This window comes from Euprymna scolopes, chromosome 12 (assembly GCF_053919585.1).
Source record: "Euprymna scolopes isolate OS-2025 chromosome 12, ASM5391958v1, whole genome shotgun sequence".
Taxonomy (NCBI): domain Eukaryota; kingdom Metazoa; phylum Mollusca; class Cephalopoda; order Sepiida; family Sepiolidae; genus Euprymna; species Euprymna scolopes.
The window spans coordinates 89,696,926-89,710,300 of NC_136493.1; the positions used below are offsets into that span (position 1 = coordinate 89,696,926).

The window sequence follows — 13,375 nt, forward strand, 5'->3', positions numbered from 1 at the left end:
TATAAATAATTTTACCAAGAATTCTTCATAACTTTTGGTTTTAGTTTCGATTATAGCTGAAGGAACTCAATTACATATATTTTTTTCATAAGTCTTGGTGTTGGTTTTGATTCAAGCTGATACACCCAAGTTATATGGATATATGTTTTATTTTTGAAATTGCAATTTTATAATATATAAAAATTGATAAAACAATAACTCTATAATAATATATACAAAATCTGCAAGTATTAAAATATCACATTTAAGCGTATTTTATGACCAGACTATGCCGACCGAGCGTCCCTGCTAGCTTAGATAAATACTTTTATAGTTTTAAGAAAAGAACTACAATAACATCAGGGCGTTTCCATTTATGCTGAACATCCACAGAATGCCAACATCAATATATTACATATGAATGAGTCAGCTGTGGAATTTCCAAAGGTCCCACTAGTGTTTTATTATTCGCTCAATGTCCTTAAAAAAAAAGTATCATTCTATTTTCAGATAAAAAATTAGAATCTTCAGTTTTCTTATTGTTTAGACCATGTAAATGGTGACCTTATAAAAATAATTTTCTTATATTCTAATTATAATCCTGTCTGTAATTGTTTCAATTTAATTATGGCCACGATCTAACCATATTCGTTTTAAATAAAATAAAAGCTGCTTTTCTTAATAGCATAATGTACCAAAGTAGCCCTAATGCTAGACAGATTGATCTAGCTTCCTTTAAAAGAGAAAGTTTCACGGGAATATCAAATTCACAGTTGCTTGCATATCCTCAACAGGGAAGATGATTACGTTAGATTTTTGTATGTGCTCCTACTTTCAGGGCCTGGTATTCCCAAATGGTCATCCATTTGGTACTGACCAGGCTCAACGTTGCTTCAGCTTCAGTGATCTAACGAAAAGTGGTGTGATTATTTCATTTCTCTTAATATCAATCATAAAATGCTACAGTATAAAAATTAAAATGTCAATTATTTAATGCACTCAATATCATAACAGCCACAATATAACAATTGTCTGTTCGTTTAAATCAAAATATATACTTTTTCAGATATCAATCTGTGCCAGGGTGGAAATAATTATTCGACATTCAAAACTTTGTGCTTAAAATGCCGATGTTTTGGAAACAATCATTTGGATTGTAAAGTTCTCTCATCAGAAAATTGTTCGTTCCTTATATATGGTATGTATCAACAAATATCTCTATTTATATTTGCAAACATATTTACATTCTTTTTTTTTTCTTTTTTTTTTGTTAAATATCATTAAACGTATACAAGATGTCGCAAAAAAAAAAATCCGGCATTTAACAAAAAGACAACAAAAAACATAACAAAAGCTGCATATGCAGAGGCCCGATAGTTCATTTAGCAACTGTTAGAGTTGCATACTACATTCTTTTTCGATGTAACTACTGTCGGCAGAGACAACCATCTGAAAGCGGGTGTGAAATGAGTCACACACTTTGACTGCTTTGTCTGTAGCGATGAATGCATCCACAATGACAACCTTCAGAGAGCCGACCATGTCATTGGTGTGCTTGTTGGTTTTGGCCTCAATCATGCCCTAGAAGAGAGTGATTTCAAGTCTGGCAATGAGTGGTGAGGGGAATTGTGTGTAGGCCACAAAATGAGTCACTTGCTTTTGCGAACATGTTCCTGTATATATCAGCGAATGGATTTTGTTTCAACGTTCTGTATAAACTTTGGATATTATTTGGATTATTCGAACTACTGTTCACATCCTGAGTGTTATTATAACAAGTTTCCTCGATTCTGCACTTAATTTCAAATGAAACCTTTCTATTTAATCCATGAGGGTAACATGCTCTCATTCTCTGGTAGTAATCTTAAGAAATTTGCAATTGTATTCTGAGTATCGCCCACCTTCAACTTCTAGAAGAGTGTCACTTACAAATTAAAATTGATTTTTACTAAGTACTTTATCCGTTACGTAACGTGTCCTTGCAAACATTTCTAGTATGAGGTCTTAAACCTATTCTTGTTCAGATTTATATATATATATATATATATATATATATATATATATATATATATATATATATATATATATATATATGAAAATTTGGAATTAAATTCTGTAAATTACAAAAACGTATGACAAATTTATTATTCAAACAAGGAATACAAAAATTTTAATTGTATATATATATATATATATATATATATATATATATATATATATATATATATATATATACTAGACGACCCGTGACCCGTTGGGTCAGTATGTTATATTAGCTATGGAATTAATGCATGAGCATGACACTAGTGACGTAAAGAAAATAGCTTTTGTGACATAACAGAAACATTTCTATGAAAGTATATTAAAATGAAAAGATGTGCACTGAACAGATACCATAATACTTAAAGTTAAATTCAAATTTTGATATATCTTTTAATTTAAACGAGAAAAAAACAATTGGGGCTCTGAAAACTTACACAGTAAAACAATACACTTTATTGTCGCGTTGATTATTTATTTGACAGAAAATTGCATTAAAATAACTTAAATGTAATATGGAAATGAGCAATGTAAAAAAAAAGCAGAAAGTATTAACAATTGTTTATTTGGTTAATTTAAATACAAAAAATAAAATTGGGACGCTGAAAACGTACACAGTAAAACAATACGTTTTATTATCGCATTGATTATTATGGGTTTATGTTTATGTATGCATGTGCAACCGGAAGTTGTAAATCGGATGTTGGGTACAACACCCGTTACAAGGTCATTTGTGTTTTATAATTATACTAGCATTTCAGCCCGGCGTTGCCTGGGTGTTTGGATGTGTATGTTGAGCAAAAAAAATAAATAAATAAATAAAAGTGGTAGTAGGAAGGCAGGCTCGAACCCGTACCGCAAAGAACGTGAGAAAACCTGACGTCTATGCTGTTACGACCACCGCCAAACCGGAAGTGACATATTTTAAAATTAAGGCTAGACAATCGAAAGGAGAGGATGACTTTCAAAAATAGCGGCGAAAAAAGCGCCCCCCCTCTGTAGAAAAGTTCCCAGTTTAAAGTGAAGATGTTAATGTTTTTAGCCAATTTTTCGATATTTGTCGTCTGAAAGGTCGAACTTCAAAATGATATGGATCTTGAGAAAATCCGTCGCCTCTGTCGAAAGTCTTGGGCAGACATACATACATACATACATACATGCATACATACATACATACATACATGCATACATACATTTATATATTGGTAACTAAAAATTTTCGATCCAAACCGATGAAAAAGCTTGTCCTATCTCTGAATATCCTTTATGTAAAATTTCAAATGTTTAGACCAGAAATTGTCTGAGTAATTTAGTAGAGACCGCAGAGGTCAAATTTATTTTAACTTTGACCCCTATTATGACCCCTTAAGATTTATTGCTTTGGGCTCGAATCAAGTTATTAAGTTAGATCCATGTCCAAGGAATCTATATCTAAAATTTCAAGTGTTTAGACCCAAAATTCTCGGAGGAGTTAGGTAGAGTTCTCAAAGGTCAAATCGTTGAACTTTAACCCCTTAACAGCCAAATTTCTGGCCGAAAACGGATCACAAATATTTTCCCAAATCTCAGTACCCATTACATCAAATCTCGAGTCTGTAGACATAAAATTGACAGAGTTATTGCATAGGGAAATGTACACACACAAACAGACAGACACACAGACAGACAGATACACAGACACGTTCACTTTTATATATATATATATATATATATATATATATATATATATATATATATGTATGTATATATATATATATATATATAAAGTAAAAGACAAATACTAAAAGCTACATATAACTTTATTACAACATCAGAAAAATAAGAAAAAATAAAAGAAAGAATATGCTTTATATTTTATACTTTTAATATTTCTTCACTTTTTATTCATTCTCATTTCCGATCTAAATGTTATTAAGCCAGTTGTTATATAAGGGTTTCATTGAGAGAGTTTTATTAAAAGATGAGTCTTACAGAGAGAGTAAGAGTTTTATTACAGAGAGGAATGTTGATGTACTCCGAGAGAGAGAGATGTTGTTGTATTAAGAGGAATGTTCATGTTAGGAGAGATTCTTATATTTTAGTTCATTCCTTAATTGTGTTGAATGGAAGAAGAAGAAAGCTCTTTGAGAGAGGACATAGTGTTCAGACAGTTCGGACATGATGATGTTGAGACGTGTATGTAAAGACATATAACACAAATATATAATACAATTCCACTTTACCTTTTTGTAAGAACATAAGACACAAGACGAGCTTTACAAAAAACACTTGATGGTTTATTTCGTCACACGGCCGTGATTCCATCATCAAGAATTCAAAGTTTCACATTTTTTTCTTGAAGTGACGTCTCGCTCCTAGACGACTGAATCTCTCTGAGTTTTCTCACTGATTGACTAACTCTAACTAAAGTTTTTCTCTATTCCTAGAACTTTCTATTTTCCGTGACGTCATACACATGTTAAAACGTGTGCCTTCTTTCACGTGTTATGGACATACGTGTCCAAAACTTTTCCTATTTCTAACAAAAGGAATTTTAACCTATATTCAATATGTTAAAAACATTATCTTATAAACTGCATTCTTTCAATTTAAAATTTCATAACAAACTTGATAGTTCACATTCTTTCCTTGAAATATTTATCTATATTCTAAACAAATGTTTGTTTTACATTTTTAAATTCTCACACGTAATCTATTTCTAAACTAGATTACGGGGTTCGAATTTCGCCTATGCTATTTCATTTTCATTTTAAACTAAATTCTCCATTTTTATACTTACATGAAAAGGGGACAGCCCTTATCATGTAACACAGTTACTATCTATATTTACATTTTGTATAATTCTGGCCCTTCTCCTTTCTGATGAGAAGCATTTAGCTTCGAAATGCCATGACCGAATGAGGTTTGTTTTTTCTTTCTTTCTTTTACTTTTTCCTATTGTTTTGATGATATAATAAAGTTATATGTAACTTTATTATTCATCTTTTACATAATATATTTAATTGCTCCTCTTAACAGTATTGAGTTTTTTCTCTCCTGATAACTTTTGTTAAAGATATACTCTTTGATAACCTAATTGCATTATATATATATATATATATATATATATATATATATATATATATATATACTAAGTTACTCGTGACCTGTTGGGTCAGTATGTTATATTAGCTATGAAATTAATGTATGAGCGTGACACTTGTGATGTAAAGAAAATAGTTTTTTGTGACATAACAGAAACATTTCTATTAAAGTATATTAAAATGAAAAAATAATAAGGATAGATTTCTATGAGTCGTTCTGTCTATAATTGTTTATTTTTGAAAAAAAAAAACTTACAGCTATTGAATTATTGGTTTGTCATAGTTATAGGTAAATGTGCACTGAACATATACCATAATACTTAAAGTTAAATTCAAATTTTGATATGTCTTTTAATTTAAATGCAAAAAAAACAATTGGGATGCTGAAAACGTACACAGTAAAACGACACATTTTATTGTCGTGTTGATTATTTATTTGTAATGCAATTAAAAAAAATGAAGGCGGTGGGTAAATCGCCATTGTAAAATGCTCCTATGGTTGTCAACGGGTTAAAGTAGATTTATTTGTAATGAAATTGCGTTAAAATAACTTAAACGTAATATGGAAATGAATGATGTACAAAAAATGCAGAAAGTATTAACAATCGTTTATTTGGATAATTTAAACGCGAAAAAGAAAAACAATTGCGACACTGAAAACGTACACAGCAAAACAATATGCTTTATTGTCGCGTTGATTATTTGTTTATGTACACATGCGCAACTGGAAGTCGTAAACCGGATGTTGGGTTACAACACCCGTTACAAGGTCGTTTGAGTTTTATAAATATATATATATAGATAGATATATAAATACCCGTTCGCATACACTTTTCACGATAAAGCTAGAACCCAGAATTAGATAGAATTGAGCAATTGCATCGATAACGGACAATGCCAGACTCAAAGTGGGTTTCAATATACTGCATCTCATCAGTGACGTGCTCCGACATAGTCGCAAACCCAGGTCATCGCACGCATCATGTGTGCAATACTGACGACCTAACCATATGGGCCACGGTGCAATATTTGGCTATGCCTCGATTTTTTAAATTCTTATATTTTTATCCAAGACAAGTAACGCATCCTATTCAACTAAGATAGTTACTGCTGGTATGCAGGCGGTAGATATCACATCTACAAACATTAACTCTGTTGTTTATGCAATTGTCCGTTGTCGATGCAATTGCTCGATTCTATCTAATTCTGGGTTCTAGCATTATTGTGAAAAGTGTATGTGAACAGGTATTTATATATCTATCTATAATCTCCTTTTAATGTCTAATATACAATATATATATATATATATATATATATATATATATATATATATTAGTGATGGGAGAATTCCAATATTTTTTCCAATTCCAATACGATTATCAATTTTGTCTAGAATTTCTGATTCTGATATGATTACTGATTCTGATCATTTTAAAATATTTCAATATTTTGCTATAAATTTTTTTAATTTCACAATCAAACAACGTCACAGATTACACAAGCTATGAAAGCCTTTTGAGCTTATTAGTAGAACATATCCAAACTTAGGATTACAAAACCAAAATCACTTGCATGCGAGTCTATCTGAGCTATTACGCAACCTACAAAAACGTCTATTGATTAAAACAGATCAATTTTTAATTGTAACTTTTTCTATTTCCAATATTGTATTAAATTCAAAACTAAATCTTCTTAGTCAGTGATCATCACTCAACATTTTGTGTTGCTTCTTTGAGTTGTTTCACTCTCCACTATTCTTGTCTGTCTATGATTTTTACTTCCGCTCCATAAACGTAGATGGTTTCTCTTTTTCCTCCATATGTGGAGGAAAAAGAGAAACCATCTACGTCATGATGGCATCGTGAATTCAAACATGGCATGAAGTCTGTGGAAACAGCTCCCAGACCTGGTCACCCCCCCCCCTTTTGCCATTGATGAGGCATCTGTCCGTCAAGTTGAGGCTGCCATTTTGGAAGATCGGCGCATTACTATTTGCCAAATAGCCCAAGATGTCAAGATTAGTACAGGGTCTGTGGAAACTATCATTCATGACCATTTGCATATGCATAATGTGTCTGCCAGATGGATTCCCATGTTGTTCACATCATTCCAGAAGCAAGAACGCGTCGAGTGCTTGAGGATGAATTTGGAGATGTGCCAAGAAGATGAGTCAAAGTTTTTCAAAAGACTGATTACACAGGATGAAACCTGGGTCCATCACTATGATCCAGAGACCAAAGCCCAGTCAATGCAGTGGAAGCACTAGGACTCACCACCTCCAAAGAAGGCAAGGGTGCAGCCCTCCACTGGCAAGGTTATGCTTACACTCTTCTGGGGCCAGGACGGAGTAGTGATGACAGATTTCCTGGCAAAAGGTACCACAATTACAGGGGCCTATTATGTTTCACTTTTGAGGAAATTAAGGGAAGCTATCAAAATCAAGAAGCGGGGCAAGTTCAGCAAAGGTATCCTCCTCCTGCAGGACAACGCTCCAGTCCACAACTCGCACGTCGCCAGATCAGAAGCACAGGCATGTGGTTATGAAATCCTCCTCTCATTCTCCCAACTCTCCTGACCTCACACCCTCTGACTTTCACCTCTTCCCAGCCATGAAGTTGTTTTTGAAAGGAAAGCATTTCCCAGATGATGCAGCCTTGATTTCTGAAGTCACGTCGTGGTTGGAAGACCAACCTGGGGTGTTCTACAAAAACGGTCTCTACAGCTGCATCAAACGATGGGAGAAATGCATAGATCTGGATGGTTCCTATGTAGAGAAAGACTAATAACTGTGCCAAGTTTCGTTGCTCTACTGCTATGGGAAGTGGGTCAGGAGCATTACTTATTGCACGCCCCTCGTATATGTATTAAATTAAACAATAATATAGAGCTCGTCTGAGCTTCAATCTATGGTCTCCTTTGGCAAAACTTCACAAAAAATACTCATCTAGCTACAACCACTATCAACAATTTCCTCCACTTCTTATCTGTGCCTAAATTCCATGAATTGCCCACCTGTAGAACTCTATTCTACTAGCCTGTTTTCCAGCTGACTACAACATGGTCGTCTTTAAGTCCAATGTAAATAAGTTTTTATTGAGCCCCTTCCTTAAATAATCAAATTATACCCAATTTCCACTACTAACAAGTACTACACCTTTGTTTCGTTGACCACCATATACTCATTTAACCCTTATCCTCAAGTGGTCTTCGAGCCTTGATAAGTGGTGATTCTTTTGTAAATAAAAAAAGAGAAGTTTTCGCAAAACTAATTGTGTTTGTGGCTTTAAGAAGTCTATAATGAAAACAAATCGATGGCCCTTTTAAATATCACATTCACATTAAAATTAAGAAGAAGTTTGTAGCAGACAGAATTGCAAGGAACATCAGCAGCAGTGAATTCTTGCAGTTCAAGATTTTGAATATATTTCCCTTCTGGCTTGTCCAATCAGCTCTCAGTCATATGACCGAGTTTATAAAAGGCTAAACACCTGGTGGGGACACTGAATTTTTCGACATCCACACTGGGGTTCTACAAGGAGATACTCTTGCCCCTTTTCTTTTCATTGTCTGTCTTGACTTTGTACTTCGCACCTCTGTTGATATACTCAACATGCTAGGCTTCACCCTAAATGAATCCAGAAACAGAGGTCATCAATCAGCACACATAACTGATGCAGATTACGCAGACGATATTGCTTTGTTCGCGAACAACACTGCTGATGCGCAAACACTGTTATGTAAGCTAGAAAAGTCTGCAAATGACATTGGTCTCCACATAAATGCGGATAAGACAAAGTTTATGACTTTCAATATGAAGGGAGAGATCAGGGCTTTGGTTGGATCAACACTGAAAGAAGTCACTGAGTTTACGTATCTGGGCAGCAACATAGTTTCCACAGAGAGAGATATCGGAATTCGCATCTCAAAAGCATGGATTGCATTGGATGGGCTACATTCAGTATGGACTTCGAGACTGGCTGACAAACGGAAAAGGCAGTTCTTCAGGGAAGTGGTAGAGTCTGTCCTTGTTTACGGTGCTACAACCTAGACACTCACCAAAAGATTGGAAAGAAAACTAGACGGCACATACACCCGTATGCTAAGAACAATATTAAATATATCTTGGACAAAACCATCCCACGAAGCAGCAACTTTATGGCAATCTACCTGCCATATCTAATACCATCAGAGAAAGACGCCTACGATTTGCCGGTCATTGTCTGGGGAGCAAGCATGAATTGGTGAGTGATGTATTGCTATGGACTCCACGACACAGATGCGCAAGCAGAGGACGACCTAGATCCACGTACATCAAACAAATAGCACACGACGCCAACTGTGAACCTGAAGATCTGAGGCAACTGATGGAAGACAGGAAACTATGGAGAGGAAGAGTCACATTGGTCCGGGCAAGGAGCCCGTCACGATGATGATGATGATGATGATGATGATGAAACACCCGGTAATTATCTGTCTTTTCTTCCAGCTCTCGGACCGAAGACATCTTCATGTGGCACATACCATCTCTCAATACTCTCTTGGGATGCCACACAACACACCCCAGCCTTTAGGCCCGGGGTTTGACTAAGAAGGACAAACAATGAATCCAGCAAAGTAAACACTTTTTTTCAGCGGATGACATCATAAAAATGAGGACTCTATCTATCAAACCAGGAAGTAGGAAGAAATTCCTAAAGAAAGGATTACAGGTCATCTACTAAATGAAAAGAAAGGGTAAAGTCATCATCATATCATATGAATCTGAAGATTCTATTGCTGGCATTGGTTTCCCTGATATTTCTTTAGTCAGAATTCTATCAAGAAAAACATTGGATACTTATGGGAGGGACTATGTGAAGGTTGCCAACATTCTAAGTGAAAGTGATTTTTGTGGAAAACGAACTGGATTCGAACTTGGAATACCAAATTTGTAAGCCAGTGTCTTTAACCACTTGACCATCGTGATCTCTAAAGGATAAAGTAAATTTATAATGCTCTGTAGATCTTGTTATCTTGCTTGTTTGTCACAGGTAAAATAATGTTCTTTATTCTCCAAGTAGAACTAACAGGGCATTATCACACATGTAGTACGTGTTGGACGTTCACAATATAGAGAGAATGCAAAGCCTCCGAGGGTGGATCTTCTATAATTGCACAAAACCAGCATTATATCACAATCAACAGGGAGCAGATCATTACAGGAATAGTCTAATCTCTGCTGCATTTGGGGACCCAAGGATAAAAACCCCTAGAGGTAAAGTAAACATAAAATTCTTTCGATCTAGTTATCTTGTTTGTTTGTTACTGCACACGTTGAACGACATCATAAAAAATGATGTAATCTTGTTTGTCCACGTTAATATTGGATAAAGACCATGCATAATCGATAATGGCCTCCATTAAGAAAGGGTGAACAATTCTTTCTGACATCACAAAATGTTGACGTCATACATTGAAACAGAAATTGAGGCTCAGTCTTATTTTACCTGCTTGTTGGTTGGTTGTTTTTGTTTTGTGACATATCAACCCTTTTCAGGTCATTTAATGCCGAATCCAGTGATTTTGAAGAAAAATTTTTAATAGAATATTTTTTTTTTTTCAAGTCAGTTTCTATTTAACCCATAGTTGGGACCCTAACAGGTACTACCACTCCGGTTCAGAGTGGACCTGGGAGCAATGGCACTTAAGGGGTGGCTCCACACTCCCCAAAGTCCTCAAGCTAGGGCCTCACCATTGGATATAGTTTAAGGAGGACCTATTATACCTGTGATCCTCCCACAGCATTATCACACTATGTTATATGTGTTGGATGTTTACAGCATAGAATGTTGATCACTATTTGGTTATGTGGCCTATATATACGGATATCCCATCAATTTTCCAAAACACCATATATATATATATATATATATACTTAGTTATATTTTTTGGAAAAAAGGGTTCCAGAACAGTGCTCTATTATTATTAGATTCCGAAAATAAGAGCATATTATTTATATTTTTTTTTATTTACAGAAAGTTTAGATGAGATAAGTCATCAGTACCGTCGATTTCAAACCTGATAATAGGGAACCGTTTTAGATACCTATATCAAGCTCTCTTCATGAACATTAGCTGAATAGAGCTTGATATAGATACTGTTTTTCTCACAACTGATTCTAAAACCTGCAAACTTTTTCACTGAAAATATTTCTCTGAATCCGGCTCATGCCAGAAATACTTCTCCCATTACAAAACACCTTAAAGTTATTACTTAGTAATACCCTAAAAAGTGACGTGAAGCACTTCCCTAAAAACTGGTGGCCAACATTCACATAACTTATATATCTCACGGTTATATCTCACAGCATTAATGAATCTCTTCACAAAGGCTTCCTTTCTAGGGCAATTGCTCTTGACATATCAAAAGCCTTCGACAAGGTATGGCATAAGGATCTATTTCACAAGATTTCCAGTTACAGTATAACTGGAAATGTTTTCTCAATCATTAAATCATTTCTCTCTGATAGGCTCATAAGAGTAGTGGTCGATGGACAAAAATCAGAGGCCTGCAGTATTAATGCTGAAGTCCCTCAGGGGTCAATCCTGGACCCAACTCTCTTCCTGATCTACATCAATGACCTCCCTAAACACATACTTAAATCATTCGTTGACATCTATGTTGGTGACACGACCATCTACGGCAATACATCAAAGGCTGTAAATGACAAAGTTCTCTCTGATTCTCTCTCCTCTGATCTCGAGCGCGTGGTTCAGTGGGGGAAGACGTGGCTGGTTACTTTTAATTCATCTAAAACCAAACTCCTATCCTTACATCATCAACGCTCTGATCCCCATCTGGCATCAATTGAAATGGATGGCTCTCGTCTGGGAGAGGCCCCGTGTTTTGACAAGCTTTTGGGTTTGACCTTTACTCCTGATCTGAAATGGAACATTACATCAAGTCTGTTGCCAAGATCGCTGGAAAGATGGTGGGATCCTTCTACCGCTCCAGAAGATATCTCACTACTGATGCAATTCTCTATCTATATAAAAGCCAAGTACGTCCAAGGATGGAATACTGGTGCCATATCTGGGCAGGAGCTGCTAAAAACAGCCTATCCTGCCTTGACAGAGTACAAAATAGACTTCGTGGCTTAGTGGGGGATGCCCTTTTCTCTACCCTGCAACCTCTCTCCCACAGAAGAGACGTTGCGAGCCTATCCTTGTTTCATCGTTATTTCCATGGCAGGTGCTCGTCTGAACTCCAATCTCTGGTCCCCCCTCGCCAATCTTTCATGAAAAACACCCGTCTAGCCGAATCCACTGTGAAAAATTTACCCCACTCTTTATCTGTGCCTAAATCAAAACGTGGATTCTATGAACAAAGCTTCTTTCTTAGAACTGCACGCTTGTGGAACTCTGTTCCGTCTGCCTGCTTCCCACCTGACTACAACTTGGATGTGTTCAAGTCCAACGTTAACAAATTCCTAATGAACCGCCCCCTTAAGTAAACACTTCATCAAATCTCCACACTAACGTAATGTACTTGCAATAACCCTTATTCCTGAGTGGCTTCCGGGCCTTGATAAGTAGTGACCACTGTGTAAAAAAAAAAAAAAACTTATAGTAAAGTTGATTTAAAAGACCATGAAGATTTTCTCTTAAATTTAAACATCTGATTTTTTTTTTTTTCGCAGCCTGGGGAAAATCGGAGCTACATTGTTCAATCTCCTCTCGGGGTTACAAGTAAAATGTTTTCAAAGACAAATGTCGCAAATTCAGACGATGGATTCAAAAGGCGACGTTTTATTATTTTATCATTTAAAAAATAAAAATTGAGATGAAATAAAGCAAACCATCTCTACTATAACTATGTGTTTTCTTTTTATTTTCTCTGAAATATATTATATGACCGACAACATGACACTCTTTACTTCTCAAGATGGAAAGTTATTGGATCAAATACATTGAGGACATTGCCAAGGCTGCTGCAAAGAAAGTAGGCTCCCTCTATCATGCTGATGTATCTGCCAATTATCTCTCCATTTCAGACAGAGTCCAAAAAAAATCTCAAATCTAATAGGTTCCGCACTATTGGCTAAGCTCCAACCTCTGTCCCATCATCATAATGTAACACTCCTGTCCCTGTTTTACAGGTACTTTAATGACATGTGCTCTGATAATCTCATAGCACTTGTGCCACCACGACGTACATATCCCCAACTAACTCGACAAGCAACAAAATTCCACTCCTTCACTATTAAGATCCTTAGATGCCGAAAAGTTTTCTAC

At 35.5% G+C, this 13,375-nt stretch overlaps 1 protein-coding gene across 8 annotated transcripts in view; it reads left to right on the forward strand.

Moving 5' to 3' along the window:
* The window catches only part of LOC145291415 (uncharacterized), a 91,444-nt gene that overhangs the window by 64,521 nt on the left and 13,548 nt on the right, over nucleotides 1–13,375 (forward strand). For 6 of the 8 annotated variants that reach the window (XM_080137227.1, XM_080137225.1, XM_080137222.1 and 3 more), the window contains 2 exons: nucleotides 1,046–1,177; nucleotides 12,781–12,953. In XM_080137227.1, the coding sequence (XP_079993353.1) occupies nucleotides 1,046–1,177; nucleotides 12,781–12,833 (185 nt within the window). In that variant the 3' untranslated portion in view covers nucleotides 12,834–12,953. Of the gene's footprint in view, nucleotides 1–1,045; nucleotides 1,178–12,780; nucleotides 12,954–13,375 lie in introns of those variants that run through there. The other 2 variants (XM_080137224.1, XM_080137229.1) reach the window with 1 other exon arrangement.